Source organism: Syngnathus typhle, linkage group LG1 (genome assembly GCF_033458585.1).
Source record: "Syngnathus typhle isolate RoL2023-S1 ecotype Sweden linkage group LG1, RoL_Styp_1.0, whole genome shotgun sequence".
NCBI lineage: Eukaryota > Metazoa > Chordata > Actinopteri > Syngnathiformes > Syngnathidae > Syngnathus > Syngnathus typhle.
Window position 1 is genome coordinate 23,989,151 of NC_083738.1, and position 13,296 is coordinate 24,002,446.

Genomic DNA, 13,296 nt, shown 5'->3' on the forward strand with positions numbered 1-13,296 from the left:
CCTACTGCCCGATGACGGCTGGGATAGGCTCCAGCACGCCCGCGACCCCAGTGGGGACTAAGCGGTACAGAAAATGGATGGATGGATGGACGGTTACAAAGACGGACGCAGGAAGTGTCCTCGATGATTCCCGATAGGCCAAGGTGCAGGATTCGCGACATTCCCTATTTCGTCATGGGAATATGCTAACAAAACTCTAAGATTGGACATTTTATTTTTACACTCGAACTCAACAAGGCAGATTACACTGTTATAGAGGTGATATTTTTATTTTTTAAGCCCATTAAAAATAAATACTATACAGAATCCAATGTAGAAAATTTTGATACACTGTTTCTGTCTCAAAAAAGGTTAACAATTTATTTTTCTGTTCCAAAACGGAAAAAAAACAAATACACCATACACCTCCAAACAAAAGACAGGTTTTATGAGTTAGGAGGCTGTGGAATCTCTGAACTGCAAGTTTGGTCCGTAAAGAACAGCTAACGCCCCAAACCACCCACCAGCCCACCCACAATTTTGTTGAGGTAGATCACACAAAGTGGCCACCATCTGAATAGAAAATAAATGCAACCTTTAAAATACACAAACTACAACGAGGAACGGGCAGTTGAGAGGAGCGAGGCAGTCTCAACTATAATACAATAAGACCCCACCCCCGCCAAAACCCATCATGAACCAAACTCACCGTAAAATTCTATAGGCCGCCGTCCTCCACTCAATGATCATAAAAGGGACAAAAAAGGATGCTGATAGAACTTGTTAAATGCAATAAAAAGCTAATCTTTAAATTTTCTGGGGGGTTGCTCTAGATTAAAGTTCAAAACAGCATTTAAGAGTCTCCAAACGGTCAAAGTTGATTTTACTATGCAGGTCTTTTTATTGAACATGCCCTGTCTAAGTCTAAGCCCCCAATGAGCTGGATTCAAGTTAAGTACATCGGAGATCTCCTTAACACTGTTTGCGTTACACCAAATTTTCCAAAGGATGGCCTCTAGGATGCTACTTTGGGTTAGCGTTTAGTTATTGTTCTGGGATGCTGTCACTAAGGTTGTGCTTTTTTTTGGCAAGGGAGAAGGGAGTTTCCCATGGTTAAAAACGTCATGTCGATGATGCAGGTCAGCACTAGAGCACGCCCCCCCCCTAACAAGAAAAATAAATGATGGAATGTCCACATTAAATTATATTTCAGTGAGATTATGTCGCAAACAGTGTTAAGCAGGTTGAGTCAAAAAGTAATTTGGGAGCAGGGAAGGAATCAAGGCTGCAAAGTCTTCCTTCCACAGTGGGAAACGGTCAAGTCCACCAATTTGAAATTGTCATCAAGTTTTTTTTCCCCTCATTAAAACTGTAGATGTGGAGGGTGGGGGGGGTGGGGAACAAGGCCGGCTGGATTTCGCTCGCTCTTTTTAGAAAAGATCAGCCACATTCATTGGCATCTCTTCAATGGTGGTGTTGTAGAACGTCTCGATGTCCCGCAGGATACGCTTATCGTCATGGGTTACCATGTTGATGGCGACTCCCTTTCTGCCAAAACGACCGCCACGACCAATCCTGACAGTGGCAAAAGGCGGGTGGTTAGGTGGGCCATTGGCATGTCATTTTTGGACGACCACAGCACGACTTACCTGTGGATGTAGTTTTCCCTGTTGGTCGGAAGGTCGTAGTTGATGACGAGAGAGACCTGTTGCACGTCGATGCCACGAGCCTAAGAAGGCACGTGGGTTACTTGTTACACCGCGATATCGTCATGTGAACGGCACACAGGAAATGTGGTATGCTATTTAGTTGTTGATCTGGGACAAGAACCCAGCCACAGTGGAGAGCAGACAGCAATTTCTCTACCAAGGAATTTTCAGTCCTTCACCAACACCACAGTTGGAAGGAGAGGGTATCCTGGACAGCCCCCCCCTCAAGTTGTTACATTATGCAATTAATTGAGGCAGAGGCAATACAATACAAGTGAGGCACTTTTAATGGATGACACCAACTTGTACATCAGAGAAAATGAAGCACCTACCAGCAGGTCAGTGGTGATGAGGACTCGACTGGAGCCGGAGCGGAACTCCCTCATGATCAAGTCACGCTCTTTCTGGTCCATGTCACCGTGCTGCAACACAACAAGAATGCCGTTGTAACTCCGAGGAGCAACATGAGCAAGTGATCGGTTTCAAGGCGGAGGACGTGTTACCATGGCTGAAACGGTGAAGTCCCTGGACTGCATCTTCTCAGTGAGCCAGTCCACTTTCCTCCTTGTGTTGATGAAGATGACGGCCTGGGTGATGGTCAGGGTCTCGTACAGATCGCACAGAGTGTCCAGCTTCCACTCCTGGAATGGTCACCAGCAATTACCATGGCGCGTCCTTCGCCACTCTTAGGCCCAGGCCTTCACACAAACCTCCTTCTCCACATTGACGTAGAACTGGCGGATACCCTCAAGGGTCAGCTCCTCTTTTTTGACCAGGATGCGAATAGGCTCGCGCATGAATTTCTTGGTGACCTCCAACACGTCAGCCGGCATGGTGGCTGAAAGCAGGACAACCTAACAAATAAAAAGAGCTGCAATTGTTTAATAAACAGAAAAGCAACCCCGGTTGCACGTTTCACAAACAAAACCTTGAGGAACTCTGACCTGGATGGTCTCATTCAGTTTCCGGAAGATCTCGTAGATCTGGTCCTTGAAGCCTCGGCTCAGCATCTCATCAGCCTCATCCAGAACAAACATTTTGATGGTTTTAGGCACTTCAAAGGGGGAGAAAAAAAGAAATTTAGTTCAACTACACACGGGTGACAATAAGACCACAGCGACCATTACAGATAACTGCAAGCTGTATTCAGAAGTGAGTATGATCATATCTCAGGATTCTTGGCGGGTAGCAAACTTTGGCCGGCAAAACGTCAGCCAGAGTCACAACACACCACAAAGCTTCCAGAGTCAGTTGACACGCATGGGTTTCATCATCATACAGCAAGTAGCTCATGGTCCTCTATTCCTTACAAAGGGCCATGTTGATGTTCAGAGTAAGTGATATTTAGCTACAAGATGTAGCAGAACTAAGCCCTGAAACACAAGGGACCACTTTCCAAATCCAGGGTCAATAAACAGTAGCTACCCATTGAGAATGAAATAATTCATTTTTTGATGCATCCAGCATTTTGCAAAAACGTCATGCCTGAAGAAATGTAAAAATGAGGCATATTTTAAACAAAGCCCCTAACTGTTTCAAATGGAAAGGTTTTCTTTTATTTAACAAATGGTGTGCTAGAACAACAAACCAAACTCACCGATGTTCCTGCGGTTCAACATGTCAAAGACACGGCCGGGGGTCCCCACCACAATGTGAGGGGCTTCGGCCTGCAGCTTCTGGGCCTCGTTGCGGATGTTGGTTCCGCCGATACAAGCATGGCAAGAGGCGCCCATGTAATCACCCAGAGACAGCACCACTTTCTGGATCTGATTCAACGCACAGAGAGGGAGGACATACTTGTAACAGGTCAACTTCGACGCATGCATAACCCAAAAAGGCCTTACCTGTTGAGCCAGCTCCCTTGTGGGGGCCAAGACCAAAGCCTGGGTGCCTTTCAGTGCCACATCAATCTGCTGGAGGATAGAAATTGCAAAAGTGGCAGTCTTTCCAGTGCCAGACTGGGCCTGGGCAATCACGTCATAACCTGAAATGCAAAATGGAACAGAAGATTGCAGTTTGTTGTTCTACCAATCTTTTCTTAGAAAAACATTATGGACAAATGGGTAAAAAAACAAAACTCACCCTTGATACAAGGAAGAATAGCTCTCTGTTGGATGGCAGACGGCTTCTCGAAACCATATGCATAAATTCCCCGGAGCAACTCTTCACGCAGGTTCATATCATCAAAACTGTCCACGATTTCGTTCCAGTTACTCTGCAGGGAGGGGGGGGGGGGGGGGGGGGGATTGAAATGTCAACGTTACTGGTCCAAATTGATGTTTGAACCACCTGACACTAAAGTGGAAACTTACCTCAATGATGCCTTCCGGCTCCATACCTTCGGGGCCATTGTCTCTGTGGATGAACAACAACTTTTATTCTACTTCACTTTTTTTTTCTCCCCCCCCAAAGGTGCATCTCTTTTCACGTGTAAACAACCATTTAGTAACGGGCAACTTGAGCGAGTACCACACGTCCATTCAAACAAGTCCGCCATTTTAGCTTCTCCCGTTCAAGATGGTGGTGGCTACACGGTCGATAGGAGATGCTACGAAAATGAACCACGACCTTACTGAATGCGATTAAATCACCCACATAACACTTAAATTTGAACAACTCAGCCCTGTATGCCGCGTTAGTTTGTCAAAAGAACTATGAAAGCTAACTCTTCTTAGCATCGCGGCGCTAACTTTTTTTTACTGCAGCCGCGTTTTTTCGTGGGGCATCAGCATCACCACCGATGCTACAGAGTCAGCCATTACAAGAAAAGAAACAATACGCCCATTCAACGGCAGCAAAATGTAATTTTCCTCACGATCGGGGGGCTGCGGCCTACTCTTCCGGCATTGTTACCACAGGCGTAGCCGCCGCCAACATGTGCCAACAACCTCACCTAGCAAAAAAGCCTACAGTCGTCTTCGCATCACATTCGGCCTCAGAGTCAACGAGCGAAGATATACAAATGGCAATATTGCACATATTTTCTGATTTAACAGCTCACAGCGTAACGCTGGTTGAGAATTTTTTTTTTTTTTTTTTACACGAGAGGCCTACCTACCGCTTTCACAGGCAGTCACACGCTACACCACCCGGCGACATTAGCTGCAGCTCGAGGCTAAGCGTTAGCCCAACCCAAATATGTGGTAAAACCACTCGAAAATAACCAACTAACCAAAAATACAATCAGGAAAAAAATTACAAAATTAGACCTAGAACGATAGATAGAACGCCGACAGCGAAAACCGGCACATTTCGTGAGGAATAGCTTGCATTTTCACGTAATAGGCCCGAACGCAAACTAATAATCATGTTCCGTTTAACAAGAGAATTATATGTACAATACTGTATAAATACATATATATAGAGAGAGAGAAACAATGATGGCAATTATGGAGGAAAATCTACTCCGGTACGTTTCTGTAACTCGTTTGGTCGCACAAACATTCCTTACCTATCATCGTTGTTTGCCGACATTATTACAAAGAAAGAAACTACGGCGAAAATGTCTTATATACGTCGACGGTACAACCAAGCGTTCTCATTGCAACGAGCCGCCGTCATTTACAAGTAGTCCCGCCTACAGTGGCGTTTGATTGGTCCAAATGTACGTCAACGTTAAATGGGTGGGCCAAAAGCCTAATGAACATCACTTCCGCTTTAAGAGGAGTTGAACAAAATAGCCAATCTTTCTCCGCGCAAAAGATCGATTTGTAGTCTTATTCTCGAAATGGCGCAAATCATCATGTTTTATGGCCTTTAATACAATGATGTTTTTATTCAGTCACAGTTTCGTAGAGTGAATTAGAGCACAGGCCGTCCATTCGTGAACATTTCAGCAGATCCAGATCAGATCCAATTACCCAATTATTCCCTGCTTTAATGCAGTTCCCAATTAAACTATCAAAGACAATTATCCGAATTGTTTTTCCGTTCATTCCACGATTTCTATGTCTGTTTCTCTGGTCCTGTGTCAATAAGCTAACTCTCTAGGCAGCAGACAAAACTGCTCCTCTATTCATTGTTCCTTTTACTCTTTCACCTAAAGGTGCTTCCAGAAGTACAACTAACAGAAACTCTTGAGCATTGACCAGTGCTGACAAACAACCATTATCATTCCCATTAACCTGTGGCGTAAACGACAGGTCCGTTTTTCATGGGTCACACTTGCATAAATTCTCTATAGTGCATATAAAATGGTGCATCCCAGTGTTGCACAATAAATACATCGAAATGAATTCTTTTTGTGTTGAGCTAAACCGCACATGCCCATACACGCAAAGTAGTTTGTATTTGTTTCCTTCCACTACAGAAACACACAAATATCCATAGGCCAACTTTTTTTTAATTCTTTCTAGCAACCATTATGCATTGTAGAAGATATATAAAACAGTCAAATCAGTTGAATCACAACTTTTAGGAGGGGACAGCAAGGGCTAAAAGTATTTTGTTAAAAAAATAGGAAAATTAAAAAAAAAAAAGGTTACGGAGAATAATTTGTTTGATTGAGACAAAAAATAGCCAATTTACTCTTGTCCCCTCCAGACAAAAATAAAGTACTCCTCCCGTATCAACAGTTGTCAAAGCATAGCAATATATTTTCCGACATGAACGCATGTATATAAAAAAAAACAGATAAATGCAAAGTAAATTACCTCAGTAAAGGACACGTCACGTGGCAAAGAAAAAAAAAATTGTTGCCGACCGTTGCTGCCCTGTCAGCACAGGGCTGGGGAACATCTTGAACAAAATTTATATTTGGGAAAATGAAGACAGAAGTCAGTTATATGTGAGGCCTTAAACGCTTGGAGGTCGGGGCACCAGCAGCTGCCCGATCATCACAACTGGGATGCGAATGAACCATTGGTCATTTTGTACACTCGGACATCATTTAGCAAAGAAAGTGAGAACTTTTGGAACCTTTGGGCTTATCTACACGTGTAGCTTCCACTGAAGAACCCACAAGAGTTGGGATGATCGACGATGGAAGAGGTGTTTGCTGAGAGTGTTCTGTCTTGGGCGCCCCCCCCCCACCATGCTCCATCTCTCTGTGGCTGATGTGGTTTCGGTGGGGGTCACAGGGTGAGCTTACAGTGACACAGTTCTTTGTACATTTGCCTCCGCAGGCGAGGCATGTCCTGCTGACCGAAGCTGAACGGCTGCCCCAGGGCCAGACACTTGCAGTACTGTACAGTTAAGGCAGCGGAAAGACAAAACGGACAAAAGGTGAGTCTGGCTCGGTTAACTACCAGCCTCTGAACGTTAGGTAGCGCTGATGCTTTTTCAGCCTGCCAGAGAATTCTTACATTTACAGTGGTACCTTGACTTAGGAGCTTCAGATATTCCAGGAAGTGAATTAAAAAAAAGCAGAGCAGATGCACTTTCAGCCATTTCAACCACAGGTCAAACACTTCAATACAAAAGCAAAATACTTGCAAGGACCATGAAGAAGACAAAAATATGATTGTACGGTCAAGGTACCACTGTATCTAAAATAAATACCTTTTTTTTTTTTACTTTAGTAACAACTGTGAATCAAAGCAACTGATTTGTTTGTTGAAACCATCCCAACTTAGATCCAACAGAAATTTTCAGCACCAAAAAAAAAAGATCTGGTCTAAACTCTCTGTATAAATGTGAATGACTGATTTGTGTTCCCAAAGGGTCATTCACCTGGCCGGTGGTTAAGCAGCCAATCTTCCCTTGGGAAGAGAAATCAGCGCATTGCTGTGAGCAGACGGCGCTTCTTTGGGTCCAGATTTGGGAGTTGATTAGCATCTCAAGACCAAGAGACTGAGAGCAACTATAAAATCTTTGAAAGATGTGTGAAAGAAATTGTTTATGTTGAACCCAAAACGAGAGGAGAAGGATTGCGTCATCAACTATGGCCACCAGCACAGAGTAAATACCTCGCCCTCTTTGAATAAACACCTCACTATTTCCCTAATCAATCGATCGAGCAATCAAATAAATAAATGAATAAGTAAATAAATAAATGACAAACACTCCATAACAGACTTACCTGTAACACAAACGCCCCGCAGTCGCTGTCATTGTTCTGCCGGCCCACTTTCTGAAACACACAATTCCGCACAGTCTCAGTAACGCACAGCGGAGCAACTGAAGCGCCACATGAACGAGTCAGTGGCAAATATGAAAGATAGTTGTGTGTCTCACCATTTTGAAAAAGCCTTTCCAGCCGGTCAAAAAGTCTTGCTGGTCTTTTTTGATGGCCTCCGCTTGCAGATACTTATAAATGTGCTGGGGCAGGGGGGGGGGGGGGGAAGCACACAGACAGATTCGGGGTCAGGCAATGTGAGAGAGGGTTTCATGTGCAAAACGTTATTTGATACATTATATTGCGGTTCACAACATTACAGGCAGCTAAATGTAATCATCGGCTTTTCTGCACCACCTTGGGGCAACGTCTGTTGAGGGTCCGCTGGGAGTCAAAGTAGATGATGGATTTCCGAGGAATGTCAACACTGACCAGCGACCAGTGGACCTCCAGGTGGATGGGTATCAACAGCAGATCCTTCTGGAAAATATCCACCTGGCAAGGAGGGAGCCGTAAATGTACACATATCGTCTGGTTTCCGCACTTCAAATAGCGCTCGCTTACATTTTTCGTCCACCGCTTGACTCCTTCGTAGCCTTTTGTCCTTAGCTTGTCGTAGAAAAAGCTGTTGAAAAAGTGAACCTGAAGAAAGGACAGAAAAACGGACCTCACCAACTGATACACGGTGATGGAATCCTGGTAAAAAAAAAAAGAAAAAACTCAAAAAATTTAATTGGTCAGTGCCCACCTTCTCTGGAACCGAGTCCATGACGAGGTCGCCATACATGTTCATAATCTGAACAAAACAAGAAAAGAACAACAATTAGAACCATCTTGCAAGACAAATCAACTACAAATGAGCAGCTCTAGTTGTATTAACATTATGAAATGTCAGGTTAGGGTTATAATTAATATATGCCAGCAACTAACCGTTTTCAACTGAAAAAAAATCGACTAATATTCTAAGTGAGCTGAGTTTCATCTTCAAATGTGTGTCTACATAAACAACACTCTCTGGTGGCCAAAGCATGCACACCGAATTGTATACTTTGTTACATTTCTTATGACATAACGGCATGCTTACATAGAATACTGTAGAATACTATTTGTGTCATTAAAAAACACACTACAAAAATGGTTGGTATTTTGGGGGCACGGGAACAGATTCCCAATTTATTTCAATGGGGAACGATGATCTGAAATGCCAAGAGAATTAAATGCTTAAGTCAAGGCAGCACTATATGGGGACTTGTCAAGTCGTATTCATCCTGTGAAACGGCAGGTCAGGCTTGATTTGATCAAAATTGCTCATTTTAAGGGTTAGCTTTTTACCAGGTAAAGTGTAGCTGTAAAAATATAGCGCATTATTTGATCAGGCATAATAGGACTTACTGTATTAATCTTGTCAAGGTTAGCCGTATTATTATTTGGAATTGTCAGCCTTTGGGTTACCTGAATGCATTTTTGACACTTTTCAGGCGTAGGCTATATTGCTCGCGGTGATACCTGGTCATTGAGCCAGTTCTGTCCATAGAGCGTGCCGAGGTCATCCATGGTAAGAACGTGACGTTTGTAGTTGACTCTGAAGGTTTTGGCCAGAGCTGATCCCGAAGCGCGCTGGAAGGATTGTATCAAATGTTGGACCATGGTTTTCCTAGACAGCATTCAGGTAGAGACCAGTGGGGGGGAAAAAAAACAAGATGAGATTATACAATACCAGACAACAAAAAATGTTTATGGAATGCGCCTAACCTGTGCGGCTGTGCAAAATTCTCACTGAAGATGTCCTGAAGCCTCTCCACAATGTCGTCTACGTGGATTGGGATCAAACTGCCATATTTCTGAAGGGATTCTTCCAGAATACCTGAGCCGCGCCAAAAAAAGGGATCAATCAGATTAGAAGGTTACGCAATACTGTGCAACGCGAGTCGGCTGCACAAAAGGGGCAATGACCGCTGACCTGTTACGCAGCTCACGTGCTCCTCGGAAAGCGTCGGGTCCGCTCGTTTGTCCTCCACTTCCCGTCTGCCTCGGTCGCCGTGTCTGTCTGGGGATCTCTCTGGATCTGCGCAAAGGCGATGGAAAAACATTTCCAGTTGGTCTTTGCATGACCCCTGCTGGATTTTACGCTCATCTTGTTTAAACAGCTACAAGACGAGGGGGGATTTAAGGTAGTCTCTTATTAACCACCAAAAATGTCTGACTTGAATTACTGCAATGTTAACTGGCGCAACAGTTGTAGGCTTGACAGCAAGTTAGGTCAATTGTGTGGATCTGAATACCTCTACCAGCCTCTGTGAATCTCTCGTCGTCGCTGATATCGTCGTCAGTGTACAGCGACTGACGATAGCGTTTTATACTCCTTTGCTTGCTGTAACAATTGTACTTCTGTCCTTTCAAGCTCCAACGGAGGCTGAGGGAGTACACCCGCTGGGCCCGTTGCCGCCAGCTCTTCCATTGCTGGCTCAGCCGAGAGCCGAGGGCGCCGGGGAATCTCTGCCGGTGACGGGATCGGGCGCGCCGCAGGGCCAAGTATCTGTGGCGGTGGGGCTCCGACGTCTGCCTCCCCGTTCCAACCTGAGGGACCGAGGCTGCCTCGTCCTGCTCCGTCCTCACGTCTTCTTCTTTCTGCAACGCTCTAAAGTTTGCATGTTGGTAATGTTGGCTGGACTGGGGAGGAAAGTCTGCCACGTCCCACTCTACCACAGCCCCCTGCTCTTCATCCTCGTCTTCTATTTCTTCTTCCTCCTCCTCATCCTCATTCTCCTCCCAGCAGCCGCCCTCAAACTCGTCGTCTGCGTCCTTGGCGTCAATGTGGCCCATCCTGTCCTCTTCCGCCTCATCCTCGCCGCTCCATACCCTTTCTTTTTCACCCAGGCGGAGGTGCATGGGGCTGGGGATGCTGTGGTCAGACACCGGGACAATGAGGTGGTCTCCGGGAATCCCACCTACCAGTAAACAGAAGAAACATAACATTTTTGATCACTTCACATTCTCAACAGCACAGTGGTCAAATTCTTATATTAATGCCTTAAATCTAGTGTTTTTAACTTTTCAGGGAAAGCACAGCACTCCTATTTATGAAATACAATCCCAAAGAGAATGCCTATTCTTGTTTGTATTAGAACAGCAATATAGCCTTCATGCATGTTACATTGTAAGATTCTTCTGGGGTGAGGTAAGCTTTTGAAACAGCTCAAATAATTCATCACTTGGTCTCTTTGTGTGTTGTGACATGTGGAGAGATTGACAATAAAGCTGACTTTGACTTTGATCTATCTACAGTGGCCCTTCATTGATTGGACCACTCAAATGAGGACCAAAAAGAAAAAAAGACCACCTCCTCCTGTGTCTTCCTGGCCCACGGCAGTCAGACCCAGATCTCCCTGCCAACGGTTCTGGGTCAGGCTACCCCCACTGTCTCGCATTATCCACGGACACCCCGCCACCTGCGCCAGCGCGACACCTACACAGACACACAAAATAATCATAAAAACAGAAAGGCAGGTAGAAAATTCCAAACAATATTCACTGTCCCTTTATTTTATGCAGACAGAGTTGATATCATGTCATCTTTCAAATCAAGAACAGAGGAAGGGGTGAAGGATGGAATTATCACAAGCAGCAGGCTAGAAATAAAAAAGGAAGAAAGAAGGGAAAGAAGGCTTAATAGAAAGGGAAAGGATGGAAAGATGACTAAAGGGGAGGATCAGGAGAAGGAAGTGATAGGGAACTAAAGAAGGATGGAATGAAGAATGAAAGGAAGCAAGGAAGGACAGATGGAGGGAGGGAAGTTGATAGAAGCAAAGACTTAATTTTTGAAGGAATGGTGGGAGGGTGTAAAGAAGGAAAGAGAAATGGGTGGAAGTGGGGGAAGGATAAATGAAGAGGTGATGGGGATAAATATTGAATTTAACCTAACATAATTTGGTTAGGTTGCCTTATATTAAACGGGCTCGTGGATATTTAGTTTGACTTAAAACCAATCAAATCATTAATCCTATTTGTATTGATAGGAATAATCTAATTTGCTTTTGCTACCAAAACGTTTGAAAGCCATAATTTTCACACATGTAGAGCGAAAAACAAGACGTTTGTGCTCTAATTGGGATACAGCATAGGAACACTTTAATATTCGTTAACGGGCTAATGTTAGCCGAGAGAAGCCTTGTTGGAAAATGGACCCGATAAAGCAATAGCGGCGGCATATGACCAAAAATAAATAAATAAAAAAAAAGCAGAAGAAAACGCCTTCTTATCGACGCCTGCGTTCTTTTAAATTTTCTTTTTTTTTTTGTGCCGGCGGGTTAGCCATGTTGTCGTTGGAAACGCTTGCTAGGCTAGCTGGTTAGCATCTTGTGTTGTTTTTTTTTATTTATCGAAACGTCACATCACTTAACCCCCGTGCGGCATAACCACGCGGCACAAATGCACACTTACCGTTTAGTCACCAATGCTGAGTAAAAAAATATCCGAAGAATGTCGAAGCGCGTCGAAAGTGCGTCTTTTTGTGTGACAAAACCAGATGCTAAGTATGATGCTAACACTTCATTGAATGAAGTCAGGTGTGGGGGGCTGTCGGGAGACTGGAGAAAGCCAGCTGTCGCCTCCTCTGGCGAAAAACTTCAACGCGACGGTTTAAATTCAGCAAACAGTCGAAGGGAACAACTTTAGTGTCCGCATAACGACAGACGTGAAGTTGGAATGTTTCATTTGGCTCCGGGAGCTAACAGATGAAAGCGGCTCTCGTCATCATGTCTTCGAGGCCGTCGCACAGCAAAAGCGTCACACAGCCAGTTCTGAGAGGAAATCCCAGCACAAAATCAATTCCGCAATCTATAAAAAAAAAACGTTATTTTATTTATTTTTTTAATTCAACAAGCTGATTCTATACTGCTTTTCCCGTCTTTTTAAATAAAGTGTACTGCTGTATAAATGTGACGATTTGGGAGGGGGGGGGGGTTGAATCTATACCGTGGATGTGATATATATATATATATATATATATTTTTTTTTTTAACAAATTAAGGCACAACAACGCGTTGAAAATGTTTATAAGAACTAGGAACTATATACGCTATAGAATACATATAGATACAGGGTCTGCCTAAAGTTGATATAACCGTGTTAAATATTTTTAGGCAAGGGACAAGATGGTAGGAGTTAAACAAGGATGTATAAAAGGTGACAAGGAAGGATAAAAAGAAGTGAGGAGGGTCAAGCAAGGATAGAAGGAACGATGGTCGGGAGGAAGGAAGCAAGGAATAAGAAAGAAATGAAGTATAGACGGGAGGAAGGATGAAAGGAAGGGAATGAGGTTGGGAAGGATAAAAAGATGGTAAGAAAGGTCAGAAATATAGAAGGAAGGATGCGGGTAGGATGGAAGCAAACAGAAGCAACGAGGTATAGCAGCCAACGAGGGAAGAATGAAAGCAAGGAAGGCAGAGGGATGAAGATTTGGATAGGGATCGTGTGAACGAAAAGGAAGGATACAAAGAAAGAAAGAATGTAGAAGGGAACAAGGAGAAGGAAGTAATACAATATACCGTGTAG

General features: G+C 44.0%; 2 protein-coding genes and 1 non-coding gene across 3 annotated transcripts; all 3 read right to left on the reverse strand.

Moving 5' to 3' along the window:
- Positions 1–856: 856 nt before the first annotated feature.
- Positions 857–5,257, reverse strand: eif4a1a (eukaryotic translation initiation factor 4A1A). The gene is made up of 11 exons (XM_061294328.1): positions 5,140–5,257; positions 4,001–4,043; positions 3,771–3,903; positions 3,533–3,672; positions 3,286–3,454; positions 2,633–2,742; positions 2,399–2,542; positions 2,192–2,329; positions 2,021–2,110; positions 1,629–1,708; positions 857–1,554 (listed from the first exon to the last, which is right to left on the reverse strand). The coding sequence occupies exons 1-11, from the start codon at positions 5,160–5,162 to the stop codon at positions 1,410–1,412; spliced, it is 1,215 nt and encodes a 404-aa protein (XP_061150312.1). The 5' UTR covers positions 5,163–5,257; the 3' UTR covers positions 857–1,409.
- Positions 2,831–2,967, reverse strand: LOC133165601 (small nucleolar RNA SNORD10). The gene has a single exon (XR_009717632.1). It is a non-coding gene; the product is annotated as a small nucleolar RNA SNORD10 (small nucleolar RNA).
- A 753-nt stretch (positions 5,258–6,010) lies between the features above and the next one.
- On the reverse strand, positions 6,011–12,521 carry LOC133164146 (sentrin-specific protease 2-like). Its single transcript, XM_061294298.1, has 12 exons — positions 12,184–12,521; positions 11,084–11,209; positions 10,026–10,691; positions 9,704–9,808; positions 9,496–9,607; positions 9,250–9,397; positions 8,492–8,539; positions 8,308–8,385; positions 8,101–8,238; positions 7,863–7,946; positions 7,708–7,758; positions 6,011–6,871 (listed from the first exon to the last, which is right to left on the reverse strand). The coding sequence occupies exons 2-12, from the start codon at positions 11,169–11,171 to the stop codon at positions 6,761–6,763; spliced, it is 1,629 nt and encodes a 542-aa protein (XP_061150282.1). The 5' UTR covers positions 11,172–11,209; positions 12,184–12,521; the 3' UTR covers positions 6,011–6,760.
- Between the last annotated feature and the right edge of the window lie 775 nt (positions 12,522–13,296).